This window comes from Leucopleurus acutus, assembly GCF_964270905.1.
Source record: "Leucopleurus acutus genome assembly, chromosome: 18".
Lineage (NCBI taxonomy): Eukaryota > Metazoa > Chordata > Mammalia > Artiodactyla > Delphinidae > Leucopleurus > Leucopleurus acutus.
In genome coordinates this window covers 67,337,186-67,356,331 of record NC_139160.1, presented here as the reverse complement: position 1 = coordinate 67,356,331, position 19,146 = coordinate 67,337,186, and the positions used below count along the sequence as shown (strand labels likewise).

The 19,146-nt window shown below is 43.5% G+C and overlaps 1 protein-coding gene across 17 annotated transcripts in view; it reads left to right on the top strand.

The window, feature by feature from the left end:
- Positions 1 to 19,146, top strand: part of DOCK9 (dedicator of cytokinesis 9) — a 378,599-nt gene that overhangs the window by 201,080 nt on the left and 158,373 nt on the right. For 6 of the 17 annotated variants that reach the window (XM_082859685.1, XM_082859683.1, XM_082859684.1 and 3 more), the window contains exon 1: positions 3,073 to 3,213. The exons of the other annotated variants lie outside the window; for them this stretch is intronic. In XM_082859685.1, coding sequence (XP_082715811.1) covers positions 3,088 to 3,213 — 126 coding nt within the window. In that variant the 5' untranslated portion in view covers positions 3,073 to 3,087. Of the gene's footprint in view, positions 1 to 3,072; positions 3,214 to 19,146 lie in introns of those variants that run through there. 17 annotated transcript variants of the gene reach the window in all.

The following is a 19,146-nucleotide window of genomic DNA, read 5'->3' as shown; positions in this document are numbered from 1 at the left end:
TGTTGAGAACCTTGTCTAGACATTCATCAGTTCTCTTTTATGTAACCCTCTGTGTGAGAAACTTCAAAAAATTTACTTGCCTTACAGCTTGGTATGTTTTTTCGTTTTGATGATATGAATTATGGAACTGATTATGTTTGCCTTTCTGTCTTGGCTACCTGGAAGCTCAGAGCCAATTCAGAGTTTTTTCCTTGATTACAAAAGAAACGTAAATTCATGGCTAAAGTTTTGAAAAGTATAGAAAAACTTAAAGAAGAAGATGCTCATGGCATGCACACAGGGGGATCAAGACAACTGTTTGAAGGCTGTTGTCACAATCAAGCCGCAAAGAGGGAAGAGCAGTGGATTTTAAATTGCCTAAGCGCTTCGTGATGTGTTGTAGCAACACAGTAGGCGGAGTTGTCATTTTAGATCACACAGCCAAAGTCCTGAATTTAAGACTAAGGTTAATTTCTTCTGCTGTTGGAATAGCAACAGCAGCAATAGTAATTACCATTAAATAAATACCTACATACGTATTAGGCGCTGTGCTATGCCATTTTTACAGTTTTACCTCTTCACGGAAATTACCTTGATTGAATTTAACCCAGATGCTGCCTTTATCTTTAATCGTTGATCAGTAGCTTTTACCTATTTGTGCTTTTTAGCTGTTGGCATCGTTGGAATAGAAAACTGGTTCACCATAGCATCATGGTGAAGAGTGTGTACACTGCATCCATACTGCCAATGCAGTGTGTGACCTTCTGCACATACGTAACCTCTCTGCCCATCAGTTTCCTCATCTGTAAAATGGGAATAATCATGTTACCTACTTCATAGGGTTGTTATAAAGATTAAATACATTACCTCTGCAGGGTTTGGGACACAGTGAGCACTTACAGTGTCCACAAAATAAATAACCTTTTAAATTCCTTCTCATTACTTACAGAATGTCAGAGTATTTTGACCCAATAAATAGGAGAGCAGTTCTCTCCTTAAAGTCTAGAACTTCTGCTGGCTTAATGATGATGGGGATTTGAGGAAGAATTGGGCTTTTTAGAACTTCTCGAGCCATTTTGAAAAGGTTTTCCAGCTGTTGGTTATGTTGTGCTTTACTAGGGCTCAGTTTGTCTGTTTAGTACTTATGGCTTGCCTCCTCTGATTTATAGAACATTTCTAGGTTTTGATTTAACTTATTTCAAATCTATATTTATGTTACAGGCTCTTTGGGTTTTTTTTTCTATCCTCTTGTAACTTTTGAAAGATAGATTTAAAAACAATTTTTTTGTTTTTTCTTTATAATTTTGTTGTTGTGGGGTTTTTTGTTTGGTTGTTTTGGATATACTGTGCTGCATGTGGGATCTTAGTTCCCAGCCCAGGGATCGAACCTGTGCTCCCTGCAGTGGAAGCACGGAGTCTGAATCACTGGACTGCCAGGGAAGTCCCCTCCCCAAAGATAGATTTTAAAAATCCATAGATTGTATTATTTTGGAACACAGATTTGGTGAGTTTATATTACCCTGAAAGATTACCCAAGGTTGAGAAATTGGGTAGTTTAAAAAAATATTATACAAACTACTAATTTTTTTTAATGGACTCGTAGAACCCTTGTGACTCATTACCCAATAGTATCCACACTCAGAAAGATTCCTGATGTTTGAGTGACAGAGACTGGGGTGACCTCGGCGGGCCCTGGTGGGAAGAAGAACGTGTGGACATAGGGCGCTATCTTGGCTCCCCCAGTGCCCCCTCGGAGCCCTCTCAGCCTCAGTCACTTGACCGGGAGAGGAAGAGACTTGTACCTATACCTTAGTGATAGTTTCTGTATTTTCCTGGGTAGATACACCTGTATACCTTGTGGCACCTCTTGTTGTTAAGTGATACCTCGTTCCATTGTTTACTTCTACTTCTATTATTACTCTTGCTAAATTCTCCCCAGTCTCAGTGAAACAAGAAGAATAACTAATTGGGAGAAAATCTGCAGCATCCTAGGAAGTACAGATTAATATTTAATCCCATCTTAATGTGCATTTTCCATGTAGTTTATTAATAAATCCCTTAACACTTTTGTTTTGGTTTTTCCTGAGATGATTTAAAAGTTACTTCACTAGTAATTTGAAGAAATGATTAAAATAGCAGGCTTTTGGGAAAACACATTTTAAGTGCTATCACCATTGAACCATGGGATGGTGACCCATCTACTTTCCTGTGCTTTTGTGTAAATCTCTATTAATTATATGAATCTGTTATTTATGATGTCTATTAATCTTGCCTTCTCAACTTGCTCTGACACTCCCGGAAGGGAGAGACACTCTACTCTGCCTTATATTTTTACTGTGATCCTCTCAGTACCTAGTACCAGACTTATTAAAATTGGTACTCACATACATATTGATGGATTTAAAGTAATATTTTGTTTAATTTACTGTGACATGTGGTATCTTGTGAAAATGTGTGATGACCTCCTCTTTTATCTACTATAAAATAGTGGGTAAATTAAGTTTGTGTGCCGCGGGCTGTCGTGCAGGGAGAAACTCTTCACTTACATCTGCACGCATGAGGTGCCGGCTACAGGAAGCCCTTGGTGTTTGCACCTCCCTGCTTTGATCATCAGCCAGGCATTTGGTGTTGAGCCATAACACGAAGGAAAGCATCCGAAAACTAAGCATTTTAGAACAGCCAGATGACCTAGCTTCTCTTCAGCTCCGGATTTGAAGTAATTACGAAGGAGTCTAACCGTGACTGGTTTTCTTTTCAACACAGCACTATTTTGATTCGGGTCGATGTGGCCCACGCCGCGTGGAGCAGGCACGATGAGGCCGGTCTTTATCGAAGAGGCAGTGCACTGTGCATTGTGCAGTTTGGGGTTTGTTTTCCTTTGGCCGATGAGTGGGAACCTCCCATTTTCCGAGCAGTAGTAACACCCCTGGAGGCTGGCCCTCCCACCCTAGCGGGCTCTGCAGACCCAGCCGGCAGGGCTGACCACTTGTGCCTGGGAAGTCAGCTTCCTTTCCGTCCTCAGGCCCCTGGCATGCTGGTGCCTTGCACAGCCAAGGACTCACAGCTGTCCCAGTTGCCAGACTTTCTGACTTGTGTTTTCAGCCGAGGATGCAGGCTGATAAATTCAGGACAAGTAGTAGAAATGTCAAAAAGGAGCTGGTGATCGAGTCCCCCCTGCAGTGCAAGGATGCAGCCCAGGGAGAAGTGGAAGCAGAGAGCCCAGGGCCAGTGCTGGTAAGAGGGCCCCATCCACGGGGCTTCTGCTGTCTTCTCCACGCAGTGCTTTTATTGCGTGTGCATGCTTGGGGCCTCTGGCTCTCTGGTTTGATTTTAAACTTGCCTTGCCTGTTTCTGGCGAACTCTCTTCTCTGTTTCCTCCTGTAGATTGACTTCAGTTCCACTTTGATTCTTCTTTGGGAGGAAAGATATGTTGACGTTTCGTGGGTGAATGTGGTTTCCAGGAGGCTTCTTTGTCTAGAACAACTATGTATTGTTCATGTCTCACCTAGCTGCACTGTTGTCAAACGTAAACCCAAGAGGCACATTGTAATTGCCTTTTATAGGATTGAAAAACGTCTTTTGCAAAATTAAAACATATTTACATTATGTGTTTATGTGATTGTGAAAATTATGATGATGACATGGGGGGAGTGTTAAGGAACATAACTGCTGAAGTTAGTTGCATGTATTCTCACTCATTTTAACAGGTTTGCCTTGAATTGAGCAAAGTAAGAAATAACCTAAGCTTTGAACCAGTTAATAGAAAAGTTTCTATTTTTAACATTAGCTAAACTCAGAGCAGTTTGGTTAAATTCAAGTGCTTCGGTAGACTTTGTAAGGGAGGAATGTGAAAAATGGTTTTGTTGTTATCATCAGTGAGTAGGTTGTGCTTCTCTCTCGGAATTTCTTTAGTACAATAAAGGCACATAATTTTTTAAGCAAACTGCAAAAAACCACCAACATGCCCTGTGGTGGGGACAATTGAGCCTTTCAAATGATCTGTTAAAGGGATTGTTAAACTTGTACTTAGCAATTTTATATAGTGATTTTTTTTTTTTAACACAGAGGTTCATTTGCTGTTATAAAGTGTTTGGTTAGTGAACTTAATTTTCAATTAATGTCTTTAAGAATCTGAACTTAAACTTCTCTGTAATGGATTTGATTTGAACTAAATTGCCTTTGACCTGTGAGACTGCCTTATATTGTATTGCCTTCAAAATTATGTTGCTAACCACGAACTGAGAAAGTCAGTAAAGTGTGATGGGCTTTGTCACTGTAGGTTTTCATCTGAGAGATTTAGGCCCCCCTCCCCGCTCCCAGCATTGTTTAGAGATGTTATTCGTTATCTTGGATTCCTTTCTGCTAGCACAATAGTTCATTTATCCATTGCGAAGCTTGAGCAGCTTCCATGCAGTAATAGATTCAACCGGTTAAAGCTCCCAGCTGATGTCGCTTATGATTTCTTGGAGGAAGTTGTGTGGTTTGGGTTCCCTTGTGAATATTCTTAAAAATCTTTTGTCAGTGATTCTCCAGATGTGTAGAAATATTTGTCCAGAGGATTAAATACACTGTAGAAAGATGCTCTGTGATTTTTTTTTTTTTTTAACCACCCAAGTGACTTTTAAAAAACTTGCTTCTCTTTCTTGTGCTCAAAAAATCAGCCGCTTATGTCCCAGTTATTTGTTTAGGTCAAATCTCACTCCAGGCAGTTCCACGGGGAGTACGTTTTCCACTGTAATGGATAAGGCTGTGCTGGCTGCAGCTGCACCTGGTGGGAGTGCTTGTGGGGACCCAGAAGCTTCTGGCAGCATGGAGAGCTCTGGCCCCTGCACCTGCAGAGAGAGGTGTGAGGGAGAGGGGAAGGCAACAGTGATACAACAAGAAGCTTTTTCTTATCTGATGGTGTTTCTCTTATTCCATTGGGGTAACTAAGCAAGATAAAAAGAGCTACTACCAGATAAGAGAAGCAAGGATATTTAAGCAGAGCCTCTGCCCAGGGCAGATCTCCTTACCTGTGATTCTCACTGCCCACAACAAATGAGAATTCAGCACACTGCTCGGAATACAGCTTTTCTCCAAGATGATTTTTTAAAAGTATGCCAGCACAGCCATGAGATCTGTGTGTTGCAGTGCTGTTCGTTACTATTATGTTAGTAGCCCGTGTGCCTGTTGAGAATCCCCAAGTCTGTAATGTTTACATGTGAGTAACTTACTTTGAAATCAAGTTTTGGCTGGTTTTAGTTATGTACACAATCACTCCTTGGGGAAAATATTACATAGTTTAGAAAGCAAAAAAGTAATTAATGCATATAATTAGAAATATGAATAGTGTAAAATAGGGAAATGTAAAGTGCCCTTACCTTTAATTTCCAAAAGTGCCCGCCATTTATTATTTGGTGTAAAACTTTCTCCTGTGCACATAAAAATATAACTTATTGTGTATGTTTGGAAAATGCATAGTACTATAAATTTATGCATTAATTTTCTCCCAGAACATACCAAGAACATCTTTCTTTGTCACCACGTATAGATTTATGCCATCCTTTTTAATGGCTGTACCATAATTTGATTCCATTTGTTTCCAATTCTTTGCCATTAGTGCAATGTATAATCATTGAGAAATGGCTTTGTGGGCTGTGAGTGACTAACAGTGAATGTACTAGTAAACGTATCTGAAAGCACTTATGCTGGACAGAAGTACTTTTTCTGTAAAACCTCTATCAGAAGTCAGTGTTTCTTTCCCCTCTGCCAGGGCAACAGTTAAGTTTCCCTTAGCAGTGGCTACTTGTTCCATGCTAGGTAAAGTCAATGTTTCTAAGAGAAGTATATGTTTGGACATTACAGATTTTCAGAGGCTGCAAGGTTCAACTTACAGGCACCTATGCAGGTAGGTCATGTCCCTTCACTGTGACAATAAACAGGAGGAAGTACATGGTGAATTTTCCCCATTCCTCTCCAGGCTCACTGCCAACCCTATAGAAAAATGACTTTGTGGGTTGTGAATGACTAATAGGGGAACAATCAGGATATTCTTGATGTCTACAAGTTAGTTACCCCACTGAATTTGAATACCTATTTTTGCCCCCCAAACTCTAACGTAATTCCTGGAAATAATTTATTCTAATTGTTACAGCTCAACAATTTAGAGGAAAAGGGTGTGGCCTCAGAGAGTCAGAAGTGGCTGGGGTATATGTCCTGTGTGTTGCCTTTGCATTGGGTTACTTTCAAGAGGCAGGTGAGGACTGCAGCACAGGTCTTATTTTGCGAATTTTGAAGGTTGTAAGATGTGAAGATGGAGAGAGCTGCGTTTTCACGTGTTAGGTATGCTCCTTAGGTATTTTTAAAGAAGTATCTTTTCAGAAACACCTTTTCTATTTTTGATTTTTTTCTTTTTTTAAAAAGCAGCAATCAGAACTTTATTTATTGGCCTCGCCACGTGGCCCGGTATTGAACCAGTGCCCCCCTGCGGTGGAAGTGCAGAGTCCTAACCACTGGACTGCCAGGGGATTCCCAATTTTTTATAATTTTCTGGAATCTTCAAGTGTTAAACGCTGAATCTGAGTTCTTATTTTAACATTTTAAAGAACAAATGATTAGCTAAATGACCACATGAGAAAGGAGCATGTGTACCAGTGTAGAAAGGAGTAGGAGACTGGGCTGCTGGTTGGACAAGTCAGTGCATTACCTGGAGAAACCTTTTCTCCCTTAAGTTCTATTTACTCTAGAAATAGCAGAAACGAATTAAGGTACAAACCCTGAAGGCTAAGCTTATGGGTAATGATCATGTTGTTGTCAATATCCTATAAGACTTCAGAGGACTGTGATTGAGTTAATTAAATTATACTTATAAAGCTCTTCTAAAGTTTTTCTGCATCTCTGTAGAAGTCTTTAGAAATAATTAATTATGTTGACGATACTTAATATGTAGTTTCTTTTTTTTTTTTTTAATATTGAGTGGTAAAGGAAGGAAGTTCCTTCAAGCTCTGTGTGATGACATATTCCCAGGTGACAAACAACAGGACATTTTACTGATTCAGAGCCATAAGCCTTCACTATGCTCTTTGGTTTTCCCCTTCATTTGTTTGTTTGTTCATTCAGCCACATTTATAAGTACTGAGGTTTGCCAAACATACTGGGTAGTGCATTGGGGATACAGGGGTGAGTGAGATACACGCTCCCTCTCCTCAGGCAGCAAGGTCTGGGGAATGAATGAGGGGCTTCCTTCCTCAGAAATGCTTTTCACGTGGTAGTTTTTAGGCACAGTGAGTGTTAATCTCACCCATCCTTTTCCACTTAGGCAGAAAACACCTAAATCATCATCAGCTCCAGCAAGGACACATTCTATTTTTTAGCACCTAAAGCAGACCTAGCCTTGCTTTACTGAAGGCATAGGGACCTCTGTTCACATGAATAGTCTGTGTGATTGAGGCCCGGCTATTGCACCGTATTTTGTGGAGCGGTTGGTGGAAGGAATCTTTGGGAAGTGCATGCTTCTCTTACCCCAGAGAAGGAGCTTCCACATCTCGTGTCACTGCCTCATTACAGCGCTGAGCCACTCATGTCTTCTGTCTTATGCTCGTACAGGGCATAAAAATCCACCCAGCCCCGGTGAGTTTCTTTTCTCATGTCTGTCATCATCGTGGAGGCAGAGTGGCTGGTCACTGTTTTTTTATAACAAGGTAATGGCAATTGCTTTCTTTCTTTTTTTTTTTTTCGCTGTAAGGATGAAAATAGAAAATATTTATATAGTGCGTCGTTTTGTGTCAGACATTGTTTTAAACCTGTTTAAACATTATTTCAGCTAGTCCTCCCAATTCCAGGAGGCAGGTACTGTTATTATTAGTCTTTTTACAGATGAGAAGACTGAGCACAGAGATGTTAGGTAACCTGCACAAAGTCATACATTTAGGAAGTGACAGAGCCTGGGTTTTAAGCTGCCAGTCAGGTTTTCCAGAACCCATAAGTGAACACATATGTATGATTCATTAACAAAAATGAGTGTATTCCTTATGCTTGACATTGGGATTATAAAGATGGAAAAGAGGGGTTCAAAATTCTCTGTCCTTAAAAAAGTTTTTAAATTGTTAGAGGAAGGCCAATTTCAAAGTGACAGAACAACAGCAGTTGAATAGCTCAGAAAAATAAAGAGGAGGATGGTCATGCCTGAGGAAGTTGGAAACGTGAACAAGATGGAGTTGGGAGTTACGTCACTTTCCTTTTGAGTGTCCCGTTTTATCATCTTCCCGGAAAGTTATACAGGAGCACAGATTGGTGGAATGTCTGACAGTCTGGAGACATCTTATTTTCCCCCCTAGATTTTTTTTTTTTTAAACTGATTTACAGCATGATCCAGGATAACCCTGAAATGTTTATTCCCTAATCGGTAGAATAGGCACCGTGGTCCCCGTAGTGTTTAGAGGAGGCTGCCATTTGCCCAGTGTGCTCTACCCTTTGACAGGTAGTGGCTAAATACAAGATAGCAGAACTATGTCACAGGCAGTGGGTGGTGTTGGGTGGTCTCAGAGAAAGCACTTTGGAGACCAGATTCAGGTTTGGTCTGGAATCTGCCTTTCAATCTCTGAGGATGACCACCCTTCCCTCCCCAACTCCGTGCCAGCCCGGCCCTGGCTTTAGTACTTTTCTCGTCTGTAAAATGAGAAGTGTGTAGTAAATAATCTCGAAGTTCTCTTCTGGGGCTAAAGCTCTGTATTTCAGGGTCATTAGCTTTGGTCCCATAATAACCTGTGATGGAGTCAGATCCAGATCCTAGAGTTTCAGTTTCAGGTTCTAAGCTTAGTTTATCCAAAATCGTTTGGGTTTTGAGTTGTAGGAGCTGTAAAACAGGGGATACTGGATTTCCACCCAATGTAATGAATAAGATGAGTGCAGTGGGTTGGCAAACCTAGAAATAAATAGAAGTGGTAGCAAATTTGCAGTTACCAGGGATTACTGTACAAGAGAGGCAAGAAGACCTGGCTTGAGCCTACAGATGACACGACTGAGTATAATTTTTAGAAACAAGAAGACTTGGAAATTATAGTTTATCCTCAACTTTCCAGAAGTTTGAAATATCCCTGTAATGTGATACATACAGCTCTTCCGAAGTTGCTCTTAGAGTACCCTTTGGAGGCTTCAGAAGTTTTTAGTGCTCGCTTTCCAGACAAGTGTACGTGCCGCTCACTAGTGGGTCTCTGAGTGCTCTGCCGGGTGCTTGGGGAAGAGCCAGTCTGAAATTCTGTTTTGGGATCTCCTTCGTGGAGAGCCGTCACTACTAAGGGAGAAGCAGAAGTTAGTGGTGCCAAGGGCCCTGCGCTCACAGTCAGGAGTCCTGGGTCCTGTGTCTTCTAAACATTCGACATTTCTAAGCTGAGATTGCGTTTCTGTCAGATGGAGGTAGTCGTGGTGTCTGTCCTCCAGACTCCTCATCTCCGAGGGTTGTCTGGCTGCCCTGGTCAACTTACTGCATTCAGTCTTTTCTTACTTCGAGCCATGCTCCAAAGTGCCACCGGACCAATCTTTCCAAAACGCAGATACGGTTATTAATTTCCTCCCTAAACCCCTCCCCTGACTTGCCTTTACAGAGAAGGCAAAGCACGGCCCACTTGACCCTCAGAAGTTGGCCCTGAACTTGCTTGCAGGTCTCCCTCATCTACTGCACTTTACAAAATGCGTCCTGACCCAGGCCCTGTATTCTTCAACCGGGGGTGCTTTCACACCCGGGCACAGTGCTTCTTTTGCCTGGTGTGGCTTCACTGCCCGACCATTCTCCCTCATCCTTCAAGTCCCAGTCACATGCCAGCTCCTCCAAGAAGCTTTTAAAACTCTCTCCCCACATCTTCCCATAGACTGTGTTCTCCGTGGCCCATCATGGCATCGTTATTCTAGCGTGTTAGGTTATTATGCATCTCTGCTGTGTTGTAGCTAAGGCTTGTACTCTAGTCTCCCTCACTAATGGGGGGCTTCTGCCCCACAGGAACCATGGTTTTCTTTGTATTGTCTCTGCCATAATGTCAAAGCTCCCCCCGCCTTTTTTTTCTTTTCTTCTCGGCATCACTTTTGCAGAATGCGAAGAACAGGTTGCAGAAAGGGCTTCTGGGGGAGACGGGATCTGAGGATCATTCTCCCTCTTCATTCTTCCCTCTTCCACCTTCATCACTTTAGCCACTAATATTCAAGTACGTTGAAATGCCAAAAAGTAAAAAAGGATGCACCTGGAGGAGCCTGCTTGACTAAATGTGATGTGGGTATTGTGCCCCCAAACTCTCCTTTGCTTCTGTTATTTTTGATCTAAATTAAAATGTTAGCTAACACTTTGTGACTTGAGGACACAAGTGCAAACTTAGGTGACCAGGGTCAAAACTCTTCTATTTCTTCCTCTTAGCCAGCACCCTTTCCATGTGAGTACTCCTTCTTCTCATCAGCCACACCTGAAACTGTAACATCACCTTTAATGGTTGTAGGACATTTGGAAAAAATCATTGTGTGACCTTATTACCAGGATCCCAGTAAATTGATTATATGTGGAAAGGGTAGTAGAGACCTACAAGATGTAGGGCAAAGAAGACCACTCTTCCTGGGGGGAAAGAAAGGAAAGCGGGGCCTGTTAGCAACACTGAACAATGTAGGTCACCTGCTTTACTTGACCAAGACTCGACCTGACTGTTTTGTCCCTAATAGGGTAGTTTTTCCCAAATTTGTCTTGTGTCCCCAAGTGAAAATTTCAGGAAATGGTCTGTCCTTTGTTTTGCCATGAAGTATTAAAAATTACCTGTGTATTAAAAAAACATATGTTTCATACAGTCTATAATAGTGCTGTCTAATAGAACTATATAGCATGAGCCACATATGTAATTTTAAGTTTTCTTATAGCCAAATTAAAGTAAAATCGATAGGTGTAATTGATTTTAGTAATATAGTTTTAACCCAATATTTCCAAAAATATCATCATTTTGGCATTTAATCCTTATAAAATATCAAGGCATTACACATTCTTTTATTCATACTAAGTGTTTGTAAATTTGTGTCTATTTTACACCTATAACACATCTGAATTCAGGATAGTCACATGTGGCTAGTAGCTACTGTAGTGAACGGTGCAGGTCTATAACCTTACATATTCCATAGCAGAAACACTTCAAACCAGAAAGTTGTCATTTTGGTGGGTGAGTCATTGGATGGGGTGGGGAGGAAATGCATGATTTAAGTTTAAGGTTGGGTTTTCCTTGTGAAGATCATGTCCTTGAAGTATTTGGAGGTAATGTAAATGAGGTTCTACCTGATGGCATTAAAACCTCACATTCAAACCTGATTCTTCAGGAAGATTTAATATTTTGGAGTATGATTTGTAATGTACTTGATATGGAAAATGAATATCCTTCAGGAAAGGACTCTGCCTTTTCTCTCTCCCCCGTGAGATCATGGAGCCTGGGCAGTTCAGTGTAGCTTACGTTTCCAGATCTCAGAGCAGGGCAGAAAGGCTCAGATTTCTGTCCTTGCTGGAGGTGTGCAGGCTGAAGCATCACAGTGTAGAGCAGTGTTGTGCATTTCTCATACAAAGAGAAGTGGAAGCATTTAGGGGAGCGCTTCCTGTTCTGGAACTCTGAAATTCCATCACGTGTCTTGCTAGTGGGTGATGGGAAAGGTCCTGGGCTTGGGACCTGGAGACCCATGGGTCACCATCTGTGAGACCTTTGTTAATTCATGTAACCCCTCTGAGCTTCAGTTTCCGCATCTGTGAAATGGTGATGATACAACCATAAGAAATTTGGGGAGGTTTAAAGAGAAGATATATGTGTGATTCAGCAAAGGCATGTTTATGTTGTAGGGACTAAAATTCTCCTGTATCTGAATGACACTTAACTATGTATGATCCCCGTGACCACCGTTTGGTGAGGTCCTGCTCTGTACCGGGCACTGTGTATTGAAACCCTTCAATAACCTTGTGATAAAGATAAGAGAAATTGGTACTTTTCCCATTTTCAGATGTGGATATGGAGATTTAGTAACTTGTCTCAAGGCCACATAGCAAACAAGGAGTCAAGCTAAGATTATTTATTTTCTTTCTTTTTTTTTTTAGAAAGCTCCCTTATGTATGTATGTATTTTTCGCTGCATTGGGTCTTCATTGCTGTGCATGGGCTTTCTCTAGTTGCGGTGAGCAGGGACTACTCTTCGTTGCGGTGTGCAGCCTTTCATTGTGGTGGCTTCTCTTGTTGCGGAGCATGAGTTCTAGGCGTATGGGCTTCAGTAGTTGTGGCTCGCAGGCTCTGGGCCCGTGGGCTCAGTAGTTGTGGCGCACGAGCTTAGTTGCTCCACAGCACGTGGGATCTTCCCGGACCAAGGCTTGAACCCGTGTCGCCTGCATTGGCAGGCGGATGCTTAAGCACTGTGCCACCAGGGAAGTCCCTCAAGCTAGGATTTTAAAAAAATACTTTTTAATATGAAATTCTCAAACACACACAAAGGTAGGTAGACTAGTAGAGTAGTTCTCTAACTTGGGTGGCATCACAATCACACACAGATCACAATCAGATTGCAGGAACCCACCCCCAGAATTTCTGATTCAGTGGGTCTGGGGTGAACGTGCATGTCTAAAAAGTTCCAGGCGATGCTGATGCTGCTGGTCTGGGACCATGCTTTGAGAAACACTGGACTGATATAAGGAATCCCCATCCCCCTGTCGCCACCTGCAACAGTAGTAAATATTTTGGGGACCAGGACTTCAATCCTAACTCCCCACACCTGCCCTTGGTGGTCTCTGAACTGCCTTTCTGGTGATGACATGCTCAGAAGCTCCTGTGAACCAGAAATGTGTTATGAATTCCATCCCTCGCCACCAGTATTTTCAGATAAGTAGCTTAAAGTAGGTTGTTTGGAAATCTGACTCAATCTGGCTTTTCGAGCCCTTTAGCCTAATTACTTAACCTCTTTATTTCAGTTTTGAAAATAACTTTTATCGACATAGGAAGAATTAAAAATTTCAGGCCATAATGCTAAAAAAAAGGGGAGGGAAATTATTAGTTGGAACAGAGTCTGTAGTATAGATTTAAGATAGAATTATTTAGGCACCTACCATGGTGCATCTCTTTCTCTTTTGGTTTCATCATCACTTTGCACATGTGAAAAAATGGCAGCCAGAATTAGTCGCTGGGATGGATGTGTGTGTGAGAGATGCTTGCAGAGCTGTCCCTCAGGCTCTCCGCCTGTTCTCTCTCTCCTCCTCACACCCTTCTTTACCCCTCTTTGGCTCATGCCCTGTGTCAGGATAGAAAGAAGACACTTGAGGTGCTGTCTGCAAGGGTGGTCCCTCCTCCACTCAGTTCTCTCCTTGTGCTCCAGAGGCACAGGGCATAGAGGAAGCCCCCTAGATCCCTTGCTCTCTCTGGCACCCCCATTGAGCACAGCTGACTACATACAAGCATTTGTGCAGGTTTTTGTTAACTGGTGTTATTACCTTCATTATTATCTCAATTCCCTTTCCATTTTCTAGATGCTATTGACTTGACAGTTTTTCATAGAGTATTTAATTCTGCTCATTTTAGTAATAGGATAATAATCTTGGAAAACCACAGTTATTTATAAAAATGACAAATACAAAACCCAGGCACTTATCCTTCCATTAAATTGATTGATTTTGAGTGTCCAGGTATTGCTCATACTGACATGCCTGATTAAATAAAATCTCTCAGTGACAAGTCTTCTCATTTGAGTGCTCTTTTTAGTACTGTGTAAAAAGGGAATTCAGCATCTTATCAGTGTTTATAATATAAAAAACTATATTCACAAGTGTGTTATTCTTGGTGTTAGTCTGTTCTGAGTGTAACACCACATTTCAGCATGAGAAACATATTTAGATGTGTACAAGTCTGGTGTTCATTATGCGTTCTTCTAGACATTCTCCGGTTCATCAGCTGTTATGGTTTAATGCTCAGGTTTGAACTTTCTTCTCAGTCCAAGCTTAGATAGGCCTCCCTTTTTCCTCCTCTTTTCTATAGCATGTGCTTGTGCATCAGTGAACCTGCAAAATTTAAAATGTAGAGGCTTAGAAGAAGAACAGGGACCAAGGAAGAGCATGGTCCGGGGGGTCAGGAGACCTGGGATTCAGGCCCAGCTTTGCCAGCAACTCTTTCTGGGGCCTTAGGACAGTCACTTAACTCCCATCCATGCTCCCAGGTGTCTCTGTCTGTAAGACGAGAGGGCTAGAGCAGATAATCTCAGGTTCTGATGTTTGCACAATTGTAGTTCTAGTATTACTGAACCTCCTGCTCATTTTAAACATGCACGATTCTGAACAGCTGCTGAGACCACTGTTCCTACACACACTTCTCCACAGTCTGGAGAAGAGCATGTATTGCTGAAGGAGACTGTCATCATATGTTGGTTACCATGGTCTCCTAAGTTCTAATGTCCTGGGTTAAGGGAAGAAGACCATGTGTATTACAAGGAGATGGGAGGCATTTTCCACGGCTGGAAGATGTATGGACGTAGTTTTATGTCTCTCAGTCTTCACCGGTTTGCTGGCTTCCTTAGGGCCCTTCTCGACATGGCCCACCTGCCACTGTGGCCTCATCTTTCACCACAGGCTGTAGTCTAGGGGTGGCTTTGAGACATGTGGGTACCCCAGGTGAGCTAATCATTGGGACGACCTCAAACACAGGCTATTCATGGGACTTCCCTGGTGGTGCAGTGGTTGAGAATCTGCCTGCCAATGCTGGGGACACGGGTTCGAGCCCCGGTCCAGGAAGATCCCACGTGCCGTGGAGCAACCAAGTCCGTGCACCACAACTACTGAGCCTGCGCTCTGGAGCCCACGAGCCACAATTACTGAGCCTGCGTGCCACAATTGCTGAGCCTGCGTGCCACAACTACTGAAGCCTGCGCACGTAGAGCCCGTGCTCCACAGCAAGAGAAGCCACCACAATGAGAAGCCAGCGCGCTGCAACGAGAGAAAGCCTGCGCTCAGCAGTGAAGACCCAACGCAGCCAAAAATAAATAAATAATCTAAAAAAAAACCCAAAACGACATGCTATTTAGATAGTTGTTTATTTTAGAGGGGGAACTGAGGGCTGCCTGGGGCAGAGGTGAAACGGGACCCCTTGTGCAGAGCTGTTCGTCTCTGACTCCAGTGTTCCCACCTATTCAGAGAAACCAAGGCCCTGCGGGTAACTATCCATCGTTTCTTAAGCATATCCATTCCAGGAGTTCCGCTGCTGACCTCAGGCGGCTTGTCCATGTATTCTTTGCAGCCGCATCGAGTACCCTTTCAGAAAGGTTCGTAAACATTCGTAAACATGGTTTTCTGCATCACATTGGATTTCCAGTGATGCAGACACTGGTGCCCCAAGCCCTTGGCCAGCTGCCAGCTGCTCCCTTCATGCAACTCTGCCCAGCTATTCTGAACTGCCCGCTGCTTCCTGAACTCACCCTGCTCAGAGGGGATCAACCAGGCCCTGGAAGAGACTCCAGCAACTTCCTATTCATGACTTTGTGTTTTCTTTACCCCCTTCCCTCTTCGATTGTACAGATTTCAGGCCCCACAAAATCTGGTTCCATCCGTGAGTGCACTCCCTGGCTTCTCCATTTTCTCTGCCAGGAGCCCCCAGTCCACCCTGAATCCTGGCTGACTCGTTCAGCTCTTACATTCAGCTCTAACCGCCTCCTTTAGGAAGCACCCGCGTTGTTGGGCCCCTTTGCACACTGAGTGCCTGTGCTATGCCAGGTGCTGTTCAGGGGCTGGACAAAGCAGAAATAATATAGACACAGTAAATAAAATAGAACTCTTTGCCCTCATGGAGCTTGTAATCTAACTGGAGTGGGAGGGGGAGGGGAGTCAGGTTCATTCTAGTGGGTCAGGTGCCACTCCTGGGTTCCCACTGCTGTCATTCTTCTCGGGACTGTTCACACATCCGCCTTCCCTCTGGAATTGTGAGCTTTCTCGGGTGGGGGCTGTGTCCTTTTTATCTCAGTGTCCCAAAGACCTGGCACAAGGCGCATGGATAGGCTCAGTGAAAATCTGTGGAGAGAAGGAACATGTAACTGCTAATAGCATTTGCACATGAGGAAGGGGGGCAGCTGCTAATTTCCTGCACCCACCCTAATTATAGGAAGCTGAGGACTTTTCCTTCAAAGCTGACAACTTCAAGAAGTTCCCGGTGCGAGTACAGAGTGAGTGAGAGTTGTGTGCAAGACGGTAGTGCAGAAAGGCTCGGGGGCCACGCTGATTAACATCTGGTTGCAGAAGCCCTCTCCTCCTTACTGCAGGCCGTGTCGTCCCCCTCTCCCCGGGGACAGTGCTGGGGTCCTGTTGGCAATGTTGAGAAGTGCGCCATTTTGAAAATGGACTCAGTTCCATGAGGGATTTTTATCTCAGCTGGTCGAGTGGCTTTTATAGCTCTGCAGATAAATCAAGGAAGTCCTAAATTCTTTATAAGCAGAAGCGATGCATTTCTCATTGCTTAAAATAGGGTGCTCCAGGAGCTGCCATTTCCTCAGTTTGCTATTTCAAGAAGTGGCATTCAGGGTTTCAGCTCACGTTAACATTTAATTACCAGGCGCACAAAGGCAAGAAATGGCTAGAAAGTGCACGGGAAGCTATCATGTCAGAGGGAAGAGCAGTAGAATCAGAAAGCCTTTTTGTGTAGCTCTTCCCATGGTTTTTGAGGCTTCATACATGTTTGGCCAACACTGAACTCATTTGTGGGTTGATGCTCTCCGGTTCTGCTGGATTCCAGGGGAATCTCATTTTCTTGGCGCTCAGAAGATCCCCTGGCTTCTGATGGCCTGTGGATCTGGAATTTCAATCTGCGTGGTTGTTGAGCAGCCAGACGCAGAGCAGCAAATGCTGTAGGAAGGGCTGAGTTCACAGAGGCTCAGAGGGAGATGGACGGGAGGGCACGTGGATCACGCCCTTTGGCGCCCGTGAGAGCCACGTGATCACTGGAGGCTCGCCTGCTGCCCGCTGCTTTGACCAGCAGATGGGGACTGGTGGCCTTGGTGTCAGTGGCTCACCTGTGCCCATGATGTCCCTTGAGGTGGAGGTGCTTCTCCCCACCGTCTGGTCACATGGCCCTGGCCTCAGGCTGTTCCTGTGAGTCTCTTCTAAGGAAGCCAAGGCTTTGATTCTTTGATAGAAAACCGTGTGTGGGCCCCAGTGACTCTGCTCCATCTTCTGCCCTGCGGAAGCACCACACAACCCTCGATGAGCAGCGTCCCTTGGGATTTACCCCCCCTTCTCTCCTCCTCAGTGTAGATCCTGCTGATCTCATGGAGCTGCCCTCGTGGCGGGTGGGTCTAAAGTGTACACCCCGACCCCCGACTGTTCTCAGCCCTTTCTGACACGAACCTCATCAATACTCAGTTCAGTTTATAATGTAAGCGTCTATTTGGGTTTTCTTTGGGCTCAGTCCCTGAATTCCACTGTCACCTCTATTTATTATTATATATAAATAGTTTCCTCTGCATTCGGCCTTCTGTTTTTCCTTTTTTTGTGAGAGTCCCTGCCACTGTTGTCTGTTTAATATGTTCCTTGGAGGATAGAGGAAAGTTTTTGTAAACAGATTGGTGAAATTGAATGTATGTGTAGCACCCACTCAAAAACAAACAAAAAACTAAGATTACTGTCATACAAGCAACATATTTAATAATAATAATAATGGTTACATTTATTGTGTGCCTACTGTTTGCCAGGCTGTGTCGAACATTAACTCAGTGAGGCCCAATAACAACCTCACGTAACTGCACAGCTCAGCTTTCTTAAGCACTGTACTGTAGACTGCCTTCAACTCGATCAATATCTGTGTGGCATATATGGCCCTATCAGGGCAGATCCAGGTTTTCTGAGCAATGAAGCTTAGAATTTTGGGGACTTTTAAGAAAAATAATTAAAAGTTTTAAATATAAAATTTATAAATACAAAATTTGGCCTGGAAGTGAATGTTTTAGAATTTGAGTTTAGAATAATTTAGAATTTGAAAAGAAGTCACAACAAATTACAAAATTTAAAAAGCCAAATTATCAACATTGGAAATACAGGAAAACACGTTTTTATCAATGAGTCTCTTGGCACACCTCAGTAATAACTTTCTTCCTGGCATTTTTTGGCTTCATTCTCCTGTTACCTCTCATATGATCATGATTTTGTATCATCATTCTGTGTGGCAAGAATAGGTTGTTCAGTCTTTCCTGTAGCAAGGTTAGTTGAACTTTGTATTTTATTAATCATAGCTTAGAAAAGTTTCTTCTAGCTCTGCAACATTTGGTAACATCACATAAGCTTTTAGGATTGGATAAACCTCTGTTAGGTTTCTTCTGTACAGGAGCTGTGTGATTTGGGGGCATTCTCAGTTTACGCAATGACTAATCTCAAGCACCTCCTAGCATTTCTGGCCCAAACACCTTGGGATGTGCCTATATTGCAGTATGGCCCCTGTGTTGCATCTCATATCGATTTGCCTATATGACACTGGGTGGACCGACATAGTGGGCCATGTTCCTGTAAATCTTCCTACACCAGGATGCCAAGCAGCAATTGAACTCAACAGGGACGTACGTGTATGGGGCCTGGAGAGGGGTCTGTGCAAGTGAGGGGCATTCAGCTGTCTTAATGACAGTCAACGTGTCTCTGGATCCTGGGCTAGATGCTGCGGGAGCACAGAGATAAGGAGGCCCGGCCCTGTCCCAAGGCACTAATAGTGGAGGAGATGAGCTGTCCATGGGTCATTTCAATGCAGGGCAGAAGGAACTGCACCCTAGGACTGCTACTAACCCAGATGCAGTGGTCAGAGACGGGACAGGCTGCCTTTTAATGGGTTGAGGTGGTGCCCCAGTTATATGGCCATGCACTGCATGCCCTGGGGCCAGAGCAACTACGCTTTAACTTTTTCGGCATCTCTGCCTCTGTCAGATTTGTTTCTTTAGAGGAAGGATTCTGCTGCTAAAATAAAACATCTTTGGACCTCTGCCTGAAGGGCTGTAGGACTCTGACAGGTGTATAGGCGTGGGGAATGACAGGAGCAGGCTTGTCAGAGACAGTGAACCACACTGCTTGTGTCATGGGCGCGCGAGGCTGGAGATGTGACTGGAACCTGTGCACCTGCTTGCCCAAGGAGGGCTGCGCCATCACGTTAAGGAGTTCAAAACCTTGCCCACCTGAAGAATTCTCATTCTTCCC